This window comes from Xenopus laevis, chromosome 1L, assembly GCF_017654675.1.
Source record: "Xenopus laevis strain J_2021 chromosome 1L, Xenopus_laevis_v10.1, whole genome shotgun sequence".
NCBI classification, from domain to species: domain Eukaryota; kingdom Metazoa; phylum Chordata; class Amphibia; order Anura; family Pipidae; genus Xenopus; species Xenopus laevis.
Genome location: NC_054371.1, coordinates 112555698 through 112569901, shown reverse-complemented (window position 1 = coordinate 112569901; position 14204 = coordinate 112555698). Strand labels below are relative to the sequence as shown.

The window sequence follows — 14204 nt, the reverse complement described above, 5'->3', positions numbered from 1 at the left end:
TGCGGTTGAAAGGAAGTAACAGGTTATCATAAACGAGATAAAGACTAGAAAGCAGTTTGACAACAGATTGTGGATATAAAATAAATAAATACATTGTTCCTTGTTAAAGAAACTCAGAAAATAACAATGAAGAATTATTAATTTAAACAACAAACTGTGGGCTGTCATTGATGTTTTTTGGAGAATTCCGAATAATGTTGTTCCACATAACAGATGCTATAACTGTACAATGTAGCATCAGCATTACCTTGAAACTCTTTTATTTTAGCAGCTCTTTCAGTAAAGAGTTTCTTTTCTTCTTCTGCCTCATTCAGGATTTCTGTATCTTGTACGGGGCAACTACAAAGAGAATACATTTTAGTTGCAAGGTGCAACCAAAGAAATAATCTGTTTTGAACTAGCAGGTATCACAATAATAACTTCTGTATTAACATGCAATGATATGACTTATAAACTACAAGATAACGTATAAGATCTACCAGGAAAGGCACCAACTACATTACTCTTCACTATTTTTATTGCTATTGTTTTTTTCTTTATTGCCACCTTTTAATCATTTATAATATCCAAAAGTCATGGGCAGATGAAAAAATGATCTTTAATACTACCTCTCTACAGCACCACGAATTAAAGTCATCCATAGGTTTCGCTCTTCTTTGGAGTTAGTGTGTATTTCATACATCTCTGCTCCTGTGTTTGAAGCACTGATCAGGAACATGGCTTTTTCCTCATTAGCCACCTCCCGGACAATCAGTTTTTGAAGGGAAATCACAGGTGTTTTGTTATCCTGCATGGCCAGAAAAAAAGTATAATGTCAGGATACTTACCAAAGTGATATTAAAGTATATTAAGTCTACAAGCTACAAATCTCTGTGCAACATTACTCAATGTAAAGGCACATACAACTGTATTACAGTTGTGTATTTTATGTCACAACATCCACCCCTTGTAGCACTCTATAGAAGCAGCCAGGCCAGCAATTTGGCACCCCACTAGCTACCATGGTGCTGCACTCTCACAAAGCCACATATGCAGAGTGATTTTTACATTTGGGAATGTTGCGAACAGCAACATTCTTCAAGGTTTGTTTTATAGAAACCTTACCCAATATTGTTGCAAGTTGAACAACCAAAATGTCATATTATAGTTAAAAGATCAGCATTCCTTTCTGTGTTCAAATCTGTTTTTTATATTACATCATGGTACAGTATTGTACAATGTTGCCAAAACAACAGAGATACCGTATATACTCGAGTATAAGCCGAGTTTTTCAGCATCCAAAATGTGCTGAAAAAGTCTACCTTGGCTTATACTCAGGTCAGCGGGCAGTAGCTGAGATTGCAGTCACTTCTAATCATTCCTATACCAACAGTTCACTTGGGGAGAGACTGCAATATCACACAGTGCCCTCTGTTGGTTATATGAAAGAATAACAGTGTGCCCTCTGTTGGTTATATGAATGAATAACAGTGACTGCAATAACACACAGCGCCATCTGTTAGTTATATGGAAGAATAACAGTGCGCCCTCTGTTGGTTATATGAAAGAATAACAGTGACTGTAAAATCACACAGCGCCCTCTGTTGGTTTTATGAAAGAATAACAGTGACTGCAATATCACACAGCACCCTCTGTTGGTTATATGAAAGAATAACAGTGACTGCAATATCACACAGCGCCCTCTGTTGGTTATATGAAAGAATAACAGTGACTGTAATATCACAGCGCCCTCTGTTGGTTATATGAATGAATAACAGTGACTGCAATAACACACAGCGCCATCTGTTATATTGAAGAATAACAGTGCGCCCTCTGTTGGTTATATGAAAGAATAACAGTGACTGTAAAATCACACAGCGCCCTCTGTTGGTTATATGAAAGAATAACAGTGATGGCAATATCACACAGCGCCATCTGTTGGTTATATGAAAGAATAACAGTGACTGCAATATCACACAGCGCCCTCTGTTGGTTATATGAAAGAATAACAGTGACTGTAATATCACAGCGCCCTCTGTTGGTTATATGAAAGAATAACAGTGACTGCAATATCAAACAGCGCCCTCTGTTGGTTATACGAAAGATTAACAGTGATGGCAATATCACACAGCACCCTCTGCACATGGTAGTGGGACAGTGGGACAATGCACACAGTAATCCGTTTGGCAATTCTCTGTCACCATCAACTTTGCAAAGAAGTCCGGTTGATCGCTGGGGGGGGTCGCTTTGGCGGAATGTGCGCTGCTGGGAGACAGGGCTGTCGTTGTGTCTAGGCTTATACTAGAGTCAATAAGTTTTTGTAGGTAAAATTAGGTACCTCGGCTTATACTCGAGTATATACAGTACTGTGCCATGATGTAAAAAAACACGTTTAAACAGAGAAGGGAGTGAGGACTGTTAAATATAATATGACATATAACTTTAAATGAAATTTGCCCTGATGGTTTGGGGAGGATAGCCTTTATTATAATCCTCCTATGCACATAGGTTTTCCAGTCTTGCTGGGTCCAGACAGCATAACATTTCTCTTGCAATCCTGATTTTATGGATAAATATAGAAAGAATATATTTTAGCCTTACTGTTTATTTTGGTAAGAATACAGAAGCTGTGTTGCCTGGATCTTCTCATGTTTTTTCGTGTGAATATATGATTAAATGGTTTTACCACCACTGATTCAAATTCACTACAGTACAAAAGTTTTTTTTGGATGTGAGGCGATTTAGTACAGGCAAAAAAATGTTGTGTGAGTTTTTATCCTCAAATATTATATATTCAGACTACTGAATATATTATATATACTATTAAAGGGCCAGCAGCACTATGAAGTGCAGTTTAAAGGAAGAGTAACACCAAAATATTATAGTTATTTCAGGTGATGAAAATATAATATAGTGTTGTGCTGCACTGAAAAAACTGATGTGTTTGCTTCAGAAAGACAACTACTGCTGATATAAACAAGCTGCTGTGCAACCATGGGGCCAGCCATTCAAAGCTGGAAAAGGAGAAAAGGCACAGCATACCCAGCAGATAACAGATAAGTTCTATAGTAAACAATGGGATTCTTCAAAAGTTATCTGTTATCTACTGTGTATCCTGTGCTCGAATGGCTGCCCCCATGGCTTCACAGCAGCTTAATTATATAAACTATTGTTGTGTTTCTAAAGCAAACACCCCAGTTTTACCAGTGCAGAACAACACTATATCATATTACCGTTCATTTAAAACACTTTCTTGTACTTTTTTTTGGTGTTTCTGTTCCTTTAAGGTTACGTCTTTTTACAGCACCTGCAGAAGAAATACATATTGAAATAAACTGCCCTAATTTAGAACAGAAACACTTTCATCCCATAGGTGTATAAATAACTATTAATGATATTTAAACCCTATTTAATTGAACTTAAAGGGATACTGTCATGGGAAAAAAAATGCACCAGTTAATAGTGCTGCTTTAGTAGAATTCTGTACTGAAATCCATTTCTCAAAAGAGCAAACAGATTTTTTCATATTGAATTTTGAAATCTGACATGGGGCTAGACATATTGTCAATTTCCGAGTCAATTGTGCTCTTATAAACTTCAATCACTCTTTACTGCTGTACTGCAAGTTGGAGTGATATAACCCCCTTCCCTTTTCCCCCCCAGCAGCCAAACAAAAGAACAATGGGAAGGTAAGCAGATAGCAGCTCCCTAATGCAAGATAACAGCTGCCTGGTAGACCTAAGAACAACACTCAATAGTAAAAACCCATGTCTCACTGAGACACATTCAGTTACACTGAGAAGGAAAACAGCAGCCTGCCAGAAAGCATTTCTCTCCTAAAGTGCAGACACAAGTCACATGACCTGGGGCAGCTGGGAAATTGACAAAATGTCAGATTTCAAAATTGAATATAAAAAAAAATCTGTTTTCTCTTTTGAGAAATGGATTTCAGTGCAGAATTCTGCTGCAGTAGCACTATTAACTGATGCGTTTTGAAAAAAACATGTTTTCCGATGACAGGATCCCTTTAAGGGCTATGGTGGCTCATGTTACCTAGGGGAAATTCTCTGCCAGCATATTTCAGCTATCAAAGAAACAGCTAATAACTACTGGTGGTAATCAGCCTGAAAAATTGTCTAATTTGTGTATTTCTGTCCGAGAGCTGCCAGTACTAGAGATAGCCAGTGATCTACAACGTGCTATGCAAAATGTGGACCCACTGAAACTTCGAAGTGCCCATAGATAGTACAACAGAAGCCCAAGTTTTGTACCAGGATTTTAAATTTTCTAGAACTGACACAATTTTTTCCCAGTCTTATTCAGGCTACCTGCATTTTTTTTATCTCTTTGATTTTACATTGATGCAGTCCTCTGGAAATTGAAAAATCGACGACCGGGCAGGTTAGAATATCCTGTTGGATTGCGGCCACATCTTTTCTTTGATGCGGTCCAACGATCCGACCACCCGTTTGGGCTCTATTCTGATCTGATTGTTGGGCGCTAGGGCACACGATCGGATTAGCCCGATGTCACCCACTTCAATATTGGCATTTCAGGGAGAGATCCGCTCGTTTGCCGATGTCGCCAAACTAGTGGATCTCTACGTCTATGGACACCGTTAGATCTCCAGCAAAGACAGTCTGTTAATCAACTGCTTGTCATACACTGTATCAATACTGAACCACCAGGGTAGAGAAAAGAAACACTACTTTCAGTAGCAATACATATATACAAATAAATTGGAAACCATAGAAAAAATGTATTGAATGTATATTGCAGACATGCTTAGAATTCTGTTTTCCATTATCAGGCAAAAAATTATGTTTTTGGTTAACACTCCCTTTAATTAAGATAGAGGAGACAGAAATAAAACCACACAACTTTCACCACTGCAGGTTAACACATCAAATTTTTGGTGTTTCTGTCCAATTCTGTTTTCCTTACCACAGGAGATAAGGAGTATTTCTGGTCTTTCTCTTGCAGTAGTAGCAAGTTATTAGTAAGCAAAACAGCAAGGATATCTAAAGAATTAAAAAACAAAAAAAACAGTTACTAATGTGAAGAAATTCACACCTATCCTCATATGACAATTTATATATTGATATATACTGCTTCATATGCATGTTTTGCAGTCTCTACCAGAAAGGATATCACAATTGCAACTTAAGAGTACAGATTGCACAGCTTGATATTAATTTCAAATCCATATAACTGTCTTTTCATGCAGTTAAATACCTAGAGGTTTTCAAAGACACATAAAGACAGTTCTTTAACACCAGTCAAAAAGTGCTATATGCATTATCTGATTTGTGCTTTGCTGTTCTAACTGCATTATCTCTATTGGATTTTTCTGGCTTCTCCACAGTTTATATTACTCAAACCCCATCTGAGCTAGTGTTTGGGATAAGCAGTGTCTACTGAGGAAGACTCATTCTGGTACCCAGGCCTTGCACTCTCTCTTCTTAAACCACAAGTGATAATATCTCAAGTTTTTGGTTCTAGTGAAACAGCGCGTGACAAGCTTCTTTTAAGAGGTAATCTTGCCAATGCCTGGGAAGGAAGGGGAAGATGGACTGGTGGCAGCTCACCTGCAGAAAGCTACCCTGAGCCAGTGGATTAAAAGAAGCAGAGCACCAGCCCACTATATGCGGATGACCAGATATCTGGTAATGATCCAAAATAGAGGTTTAGATAAAAAGGGAATACATGATATTAGATCACCAGATCTTGTCCCAGACTCCCAGTATATACCATGCCTGGAGTTTAAATGACAATCTGCTTACACTGACCCACAAGTCAGTGTGCATAAAGCTAATGTGTAAGGTCGACAGTCCTGCTAAAGATGCTGTAAAACAAAAGTTCTTATAACTATGGATGAGCAAAATTTTTTGGTGGTAGTTTGGTAAAGAAGTTGCAGCAAATATTTTCACAATATGATTCACCATTTGTTTAGTTTTGTCAGAAAAAATATATATTTTTTGTGCTGGAAAAACTGGGTGAAAAATAAGCCAATGGCATTGATAGAGTTTCTCCATGCACTCAGTTTTTCCAGAAAAACGGCAATCGTATATTATTTCTCCTTGTGTTATGCTTAGTCCCTTAAAAAAGTTGCTTTCTAATGTACACTGGTTTAAATAGTTAATTGATGTAAAAAAAGTTTAGTTGAAAGTTCCATTTCAAAGTTGAAGCGGATAGAAAAGTTTCAGTTGGCCTTTAATTGGATCAACACACTCCAGTCTTTATACATTACATATTTGGCTAACTAACTATAATAGAAACATTTTTTTTTGCACAGCATATTTACCCAGTTTTTATTTTTACACTGATCAATTCCTTTAAGGCTGGAGCTTGATAGAGTGTGTGTGTGTTTTAAGGCTGGAGCTTGATAGAGTGCGTTTGTGTGTGTGTGTTTGGAAGTGGTCAAGCACTGATGGAGGCAGACGAGTCTGATCCTTTCCATAGAAGGGTACTTATGCCAAAGGCACAAGTTACAGAAAAATAACAAATCTAGCAAGTTCTAGCCTTTCATTTCCATGAAAATACTCATTGGCTAGAAGTGATATCAGCCTGCCCAGTGACAGGACATTCCTACCATGGGCACCATAGTTACATATAAGGACTGGATATTAACAAGTTACAAGTGTATTTATTAACATGTATTTTAATAAATACCAGCAAACATGGTGCCTACTTGGCAAACATTGGTGCACATGCGGTAATTATTTTTATATTAAAACTGACAAACAAACAAACAAGCAAAAACCTTGATTGACAAATTAATTTCTAAACAGGGACAGGCAACCCCTTGCACACAAACTTCAGGAAAACTATAACTCTGGGCATCTGCACCTTTACAAGTGGAAGAATAAAAAGTTGTGTTTTCTTTGTTTGAACAGTTACGTGAAATGTGGAATTGCTGTATGCAAAGAATTCTGTTCAGTTACTTGTCCTACCTTTTAAACGACCTGAAGCAGTTTTCCAGAACAGCACACCATCATGGAGCAAATGCCTTCCGAGAATATCCTGCTTCCTTAATGTCAACCCATTCTTTAGCTTCCCATAGGATTTAAGCTCCATTTTGCTTACAATTTCCAGCAAGCGATGAACTTTCTCACTCTCATGGACACGGGAATCTACATCAGTGATGGTTTCTTTGATAAGTGCGATTGCCTGCGTCAGTGCTTCATAATCCTCTGTCCCTTCTGCAAAATTCAAATCTTGATTATTACCGTTTGACTTAAACCTTCATGCTACGAATACAAACTGATGCATCATTCTTGTTTACTTATGTTACCACTGAATAAAGGAAGTCCAAATAAGATGGTTATTTATAAACACTGGACAACGGTGCACCTGGGCAGTAACCAATGGGAACTAATCTGATGTTTACTTAATTGTTCTACATGCAGCTAACTGGAAAAAAACCTAATCACTGATTGGTTGCTGGTACAGCAAGGTATATTTGGATGCATATGCTCCTCTACTTGCTCCAAGAAATGTTAGAATTTATACAGAATATGTTCCAAATAAATATATACATATTTTTTCCCCCATGCTGCACCTCAGTTTTCATCACAGACTATTAATTCGACTGAAATCAAGGCTTTGACTGGAACATTATAAGATAACCCCCCCCCCCCAAAAAAAAACTATTTCAGTCTTTCAGTCTGCTAAGCACTGTTCAAAATTTTATCATTCAGAAGGACAATGATCCCATGTAGAAGCCAGAAGTAACCCTGCAATGGGTTAAGAACAGAAAAGTTGAATGCCCTAAACCAAACCTATCAAAGTCCTGTTATTTAACCAACCTGAAATCATGAGCTGGAATCAATCCTGAACAGCGAGCAAAACAAGGTATACAGTATTTATTTCTAATTAACCAGAGAGTACTAAGTTGTTTATATTTGTGTGTGTTCAGGTGCACTATGAAGAGTTTAGTTAAGGAGTTGAAAACTATGGAGTTGCTGTGAGCTGGATGCAATCAAACTTGTGACTGAGCAACTGTAACAGTAAAGAATTACTGGGAATGAAAGAATGTGTGGGAGAATATAAACATCTAATGAAACCAATCCATAGAAAAGCCTCACATATTTAACAAGAAGAAGAAGGCTGGGACAGACAATATACCTTCTGTATTCTGGATGATACGTTCAACAAGAACTGGATACTTTGTAATCCTTTGTGTCACCAAGAGAATGCACTCTTGGACACCCAGCCGTCTCACTATAGCAGAATTACCAATTTTCTATAGAAAGAAAGAGAGCGTATACACAGATAAATACAATGTTGTTGAAAATATATAGAATTCAGAAAAAAATTATTTTATATAGGTGAAAAATACAATTTACTCACTGAACCAAATAATTATGATATACATATTGTGTTAAGCATTATTATTGTGTGTCAGTTCATGTGTAGTGAGATTACATCTTTGTAAAAGTACCTAAGCAGCATTAATACAACACTAATTGACACTTGAGCCATTAACTAAATTGTCATTTTTGATCAGGTACTTTGGAAACAGGAGAATTAAGCAGCAGTTTAGTGCTGAAATGTTGTAATGGCAGACCAGGTGTTTTGATCTCAGGGAAACCACAGCCATGTCAATATTTGGAACTGGAGGCATGCATTATATAGCAGAGTACAGTATTGCCACTGATTGTGGCACATTGGAATGAAAACCACAAACCACATGGAGGTATCTTACTTCTCTTGTGCTACATGATCATCACAATGAATAGAAAATGGCACACTATGATAACACCATAACCATTATCCGCCCAAGTGCTATTTCTATTTGCACCTTTGTGTATCTTGAAGATTGTCACAACAATAATCCACTTACCTTCATGAGGTTTTGAAATTTCTTACTGTCCCGCAACAGGTCCTTATAACGACTCGTTGCCTTGTTGTGCTGACTGCAAAAGATGCCATACTTCTCCCTCATCCTCTCACCGCTGTCACCTGAAAACTAAGCAGAACCACAACAGACATAAAACGTGAGGGCAAAGTTGTATGAAGTGAATCACACTTATTGGGTTTCAGGATAGAAAAAGCATTTCCCTTTTAAATATGCATTTATTATTTCTAAAATACAATGGAGTTTAAAATCTTCCAAGTTATAACAATACATACTTTAGGGGTGATATAATGAGGAGTCCATTAACCACAGCATCTATGCAAAACCCAAATAGATGAAGATATTACTTACGTACTGCATTCACCCTTAAAGGGGTTTTCACCTTCCAATTCAGTTGTTTTTAAGATTGTTCGCCAGAAATAAAGACTTTTTTCAAATACTTTCCATTATTTATCTTTTAGGTTTTTCCCAAAATCTAAGTGTAAAGGTGAATGTTTGTGTCTGTGGTGTTTGAGTCTGGCAGCTCAGTAATTCAGGTGCAGACTCTGAACTGTTACAATTTTGCAACATTGAGTTGATACATTTCTCAGCAGCATCTCTGGAGTATTAGCAACAATTGTATCAAGTCTAACAGCTGCCTGTAATGAAACCCAGAGATTCTGCTCAGCAGAGACAAAGATAAGAAATGTATCAACTAAATGTATCCATTTAGAACAGTTTACAGGATCGGCGACCCCACCTCCCACAGCTGCTTCAGAAGGAGTGAAATGACAATTTACACTTCAATATTAGAAAAACCGTCACACATAGAAAATAGAAAGTCATTGGAAAAAGTCGTTATTTCTGGTGATCTATCTGAAACCTACTAGTTGTTTGAAGGTGAACAACCCCTTTAACGGGTGGCCAAATGGATAATGCCAAAACATTATTTTAGAAAAAGAAGTTAACTTTGGATTTAAATTTGAGACATATATATCCCCCACATAGCAGCACAACGGTGTGTAATTTACTGCCACAACCCAATATAATGCAAGTTTATGTGGAGAATGGTCAATAGGCAAATAATGAAAATGCATGTTTTATACACATTTTAAAACATGGCATCAATGAAGCGATTTTTTCTAAATTTGTGTTTCTGGCTTCCTTTCTATCAATGATCACATATAAATCTGTTCACCTTAATTGTTACAGATGACAATTTACAAACGAAAGGGGAGAACTGCAGAAGCACCAATGGATGTAAAATTGCAGTCCATACAGTTCCACACATGAAAGGGTTGTGCCTAACCACTTTAAGCCTTGCTACTGCCCCCCTACACCAGATAAAAGCAAGGTGCGGAGCTATCATTCAAAATTACCCTAGCAGCTATGCTCCTATCTAATGAGAGGCTGAAATAGGTATAGGACAGGGCATTAATTCAAAGAGGAGTAATAAAAAGTAGCAATAACAATAAATTTGTCACCTTACAGAACATTTGTTTTTTTCAAAAGGGACCAATGACCCCCGTTTGAAAGAGTCAGAATAAGAAGGCAAATAATTACAAAACTAAGAAAATAAATAAATAATGAAGACCAATTAAAAAGTTGCTAAACACTGGCCATTCTATAAAATACTACAAGTTAACTTAAAGGTGGACCACCACTTTAAGACTGGGGCCATTCTTGCTGGCATTTATCTGTGTAGCAAATATACTGTATATGTAGAATTAGCCATTCTATAACATACTAAAAGTTAACGAATATGACTCGCCCCTTAAACAGACCCTGTCTTTGCTGGGGAACCAAGAATTTTGCAACATTGTTTAAAAAGTAACAAATAGGAGTTAAGCAAATGCCGCTTTCAGTAGCAATTCATTTTACAAATAACTTGGATAGCACTGAAATTTTTCAATAAATGTAAATTGGAAATTTGCTTAGAATTATGTTTTTCTTTTAGTAAGCAAAATATTATTTTGGGGTTGACTTGCCCTTTAAAGGAACAGTAATCAAAAAATAAAAGTGTTTTAAAGTAATAAATATATAATGCAGTGTTGCCCTACACTACTACTTTTGTTTATTTAAATTAGTGGCTTTGTAGCAATGGGGGAAGCCAATCAAAGGAGAAAAGGCTCAAGTTACACAGCAGATAAGCTTTGTAGAACATAATGGTGTTATCTGTTATCCACTATTTAACCTGTGCCATATAGCCTTTTTTCAATTTCTGCCATTGCTACACAGCAGCTTGTTTATACAAACTATAGTAGTGTTTCTGAAGCAACCAGTGCAGGGCAACAGTACATGATAGTTTCATTCATTACTTTAAAATACTTACTTTTTTTGGTGTTACTGTTGCTTTAACGTCTCCTCCTGATTGAAATGGGTTTAAATGGTTTGCAGCCCAAAAAGCATTTTCAGCCCAAAAACACGACTACACCAGAGGCAGTCTATGGACAATGACAGTTTTTAGACATTTCTAATCTGGCAGAAAAACTGCCCCTTGAAAATGTGCCTGCAGGGGTCACTGCCTAAAAAGAACAGACCAGTAAGCAAAACAAAGCCAGTCAACATTATTTTAGTGTATTGTTGTTAATATTCTGTATTTATATAGTGCCAACATAATCCATAGTACTTCAAAGTAAGTAATACATCATTCACATCGAATGTATTAACACAATAACCAAACTACTCTAGCAAGCCTACCATTTCTTCCTTAGGAACATCATGACTCTAGCAAAATTTAAATCTATGTGGGTCACAGATTACTGGAAGACAGTGTCTGACTGGGACACCAGGGGCCCACCCAAAAAACTTAGACAAGGGGCCCACCAAAGAACCATACACCAGGGGCCCACTCTCAGTACTATTATTCTACTCACTCAACCTCTATTCTCCTAGTCTCTATTCTTTACATACTATAATCTATTATTCCATCTATTTAGCCTCTTTGTTCTTAAAGAAATAGGAAATGGCCATGAAATTGGCCAAATCTTTAGCAGCACAAGGGCCACCTGACATCTGGGCCCACTGGGAGTTTTCCTGGCATCCTGGTGGGCCAGTCCGACACTGCTGGAAGTAGTATTAACAAAAGACAACTTGTGGTTATGTATGCAACAAACAAATGAGAATACAGGTGATAAAGAGGGTGAATTTAAATGTATGTATTTACCAAACTCTAAAATTAAAACTAAAAAATTAGACATCTAAAATGGATGGTTGTACTAAGTGAACCACACCCCCAGATGAGAGCAATGATCACATGGCTCACCAAGCAGCAGCTTTATAAACTCTGTGTGGGTAACAGATAGAAATAGTAAAAAGCTAAAATAATTTAATTGCTAGATAAAAAAAAGGGTTTGAAAGAATGATAGTGGTCTGGTCTGCTAAGATAGCAGCTTTGTAAATGTAAATCAATGCAGCACACAAAGGCAAGAACATTAATTATTTCAGAGCTCTGTGGCGCTGCTCCCTTCATATAAATCTTCTGTCACCAGCCTATCTATTCTTCCCAGGGCTGGAACTACAGGTAGGCAATAGAGAAGTCTTCCTAGGGTGCAGGCCCAGTCTTGCAATCTGCGGATTTTGGCAAATATCAGAGGGGCTGCTGTAAGATGCCATAGACAGTCAATATTTAGTGGGCTGGAAAGGGCTATTTGTGCCTCTGTGTACTTGAAATGCCAGCGCCTAATTGCAATCGCAATCTGAGGGCTGCAACCTGTGGGTGGAAGATGAGTGAGCTACGGCATCAGAAGGGGTAAATGAGCATAGCCCTGCAGGGGCAGTGCAAGCGACCATCTGTCTGTGGAAGAAGGTGGTGGGATGACAGAATGCCAGACCAAATAAGACTTAGTCTGGCACTGGTTCTTCCCTGCTATAAATCTTGATATAGGAGAACAAGGGAAAACTCCCATATCATATCACCAATAGCATAATAACAGGAGTTTCCTTCCCCCCCCCCCACTTTTTTTATTTTTTTTCCAAGTACCCCCTGGTTAGGGTTGCCACCTTTTCTGGGAAAAATACCGGCCTTCCAATATATTTAACTTTTTCCTCTATTGATAACATTGGAATCAACCATCATTTTTACAAGCCAGGCAAATACCGGCCAGGTGACAACCCTATCCCTGGATGGTGTGTATGAAGTGGAGGAGCTGTCGGGGGCCTATCGGCTCCTAGTGGAGAAGTCCGGACCAAGAAGGACATCAATGCGCAGGTGCCCAAACCCACATGCCGACCATGGGCGCCGTCATCTTGGATTTTCCGCAGACGAGAGCAGGAGCACTCCTGACAGGAGCCTACACTACTGAGAGTTGGTTGGTGTTTGGTGAGAGCAGTGTTTTGCTAAGCAACTTTGCAAAGTAAATAAACCAGGTAGTGCATCCAGCTTATTTTTTGTCTAATCGTTAACACAAACAAACTCGATTCATGTAAAAAAAAGCTACAAAACGACATCTATGCCTGCTTTAAACAGAAGGCTTGCTTAAATAAAGGGACTTCAAAAGTGATTTATAAAGTTATGACAGAACGGCTATAAGACAGGTACAGGATCCATTATACAGAATGCTTGACACCTGGGGTTTTCCATATAAGGGATATTTCATTGTTTTGGATCATCATTCCGGAAGTCATATTAAAATCATTTCAATGGCATCATGTGAAGAGTCCAGACGGGTTTTGTTTACCTACCTGCCGCAAAAGGATATCGCCAATTTTCTGGATCATATAATTCCGATCACTTCCCTCCTCCATAGATTCTTTGCGCCTCTCTTTGAATCTTGCTAAGAAGTTGACATGTAGCTCCAGAAGATCATCCACACATGGAAAGATCTGCTGTATATCCTTGTTGCTATACTGCAGCTCCTCCGAGAGAGCTCGTGAGTACACCCTTAGCATGATTTTCAAAGTTCTAACATGGTGCATTTCAGTTTGCATTAGCTCTGAAAACACAAAAGTCAATTTTTTTTTGCACAAGCAGAAAGCATCTGGAATTAAAACCAACCATATAACAAGGATGACTAATTTCAAAATACTTTTGAAAGAAATAAGTGAGCTCATTTACCAATGCAAACACTAAACATAGCACATCAGAAGAACGCCAATCACCAAACACCTAATCAGCCTATAATCACTTATGGCTACTGCAGAGACTAGTGCTTCCATCCATGTGTCGTCCTTTCTGTGTGCCATGCTGGCAGGCATATGCAGAAAGGCATAAAGAGAGCAATGCAACTCTGTGTATGCCAAAAGTCAATGTGAATTAGCATTACAATAAACTGCATATACCCTTGCATTATTATATTCAGCTATATGTGCAACAATTTTTTTAGAACATTACTTTGCCCATTATCCCACTGTTTCTCACTTAACAGATTAAAGCTGGCATCTTAGC

At 37.9% G+C, this 14204-nt stretch overlaps 1 protein-coding gene across 2 annotated transcripts in view; it reads right to left on the bottom strand.

Moving 5' to 3' along the window:
• arhgef18.L (Rho/Rac guanine nucleotide exchange factor 18 L homeolog) overlaps positions 1-14204 on the bottom strand; it is a 100456-nt gene that overhangs the window by 14166 nt on the left and 72086 nt on the right. For both annotated transcript variants that reach the window (XM_041562105.1, XM_041562107.1), the window contains exons 15-21: positions 13502-13752; positions 8825-8950; positions 8107-8224; positions 6933-7181; positions 4924-5000; positions 609-787; positions 248-339 (exon numbers count right to left, since the gene is read on the bottom strand). In XM_041562105.1, the coding sequence (XP_041418039.1) occupies positions 248-339; positions 609-787; positions 4924-5000; positions 6933-7181; positions 8107-8224; positions 8825-8950; positions 13502-13752 (1092 nt within the window). The remainder of the gene's footprint in view (positions 1-247; positions 340-608; positions 788-4923; positions 5001-6932; positions 7182-8106; positions 8225-8824; positions 8951-13501; positions 13753-14204) is intronic.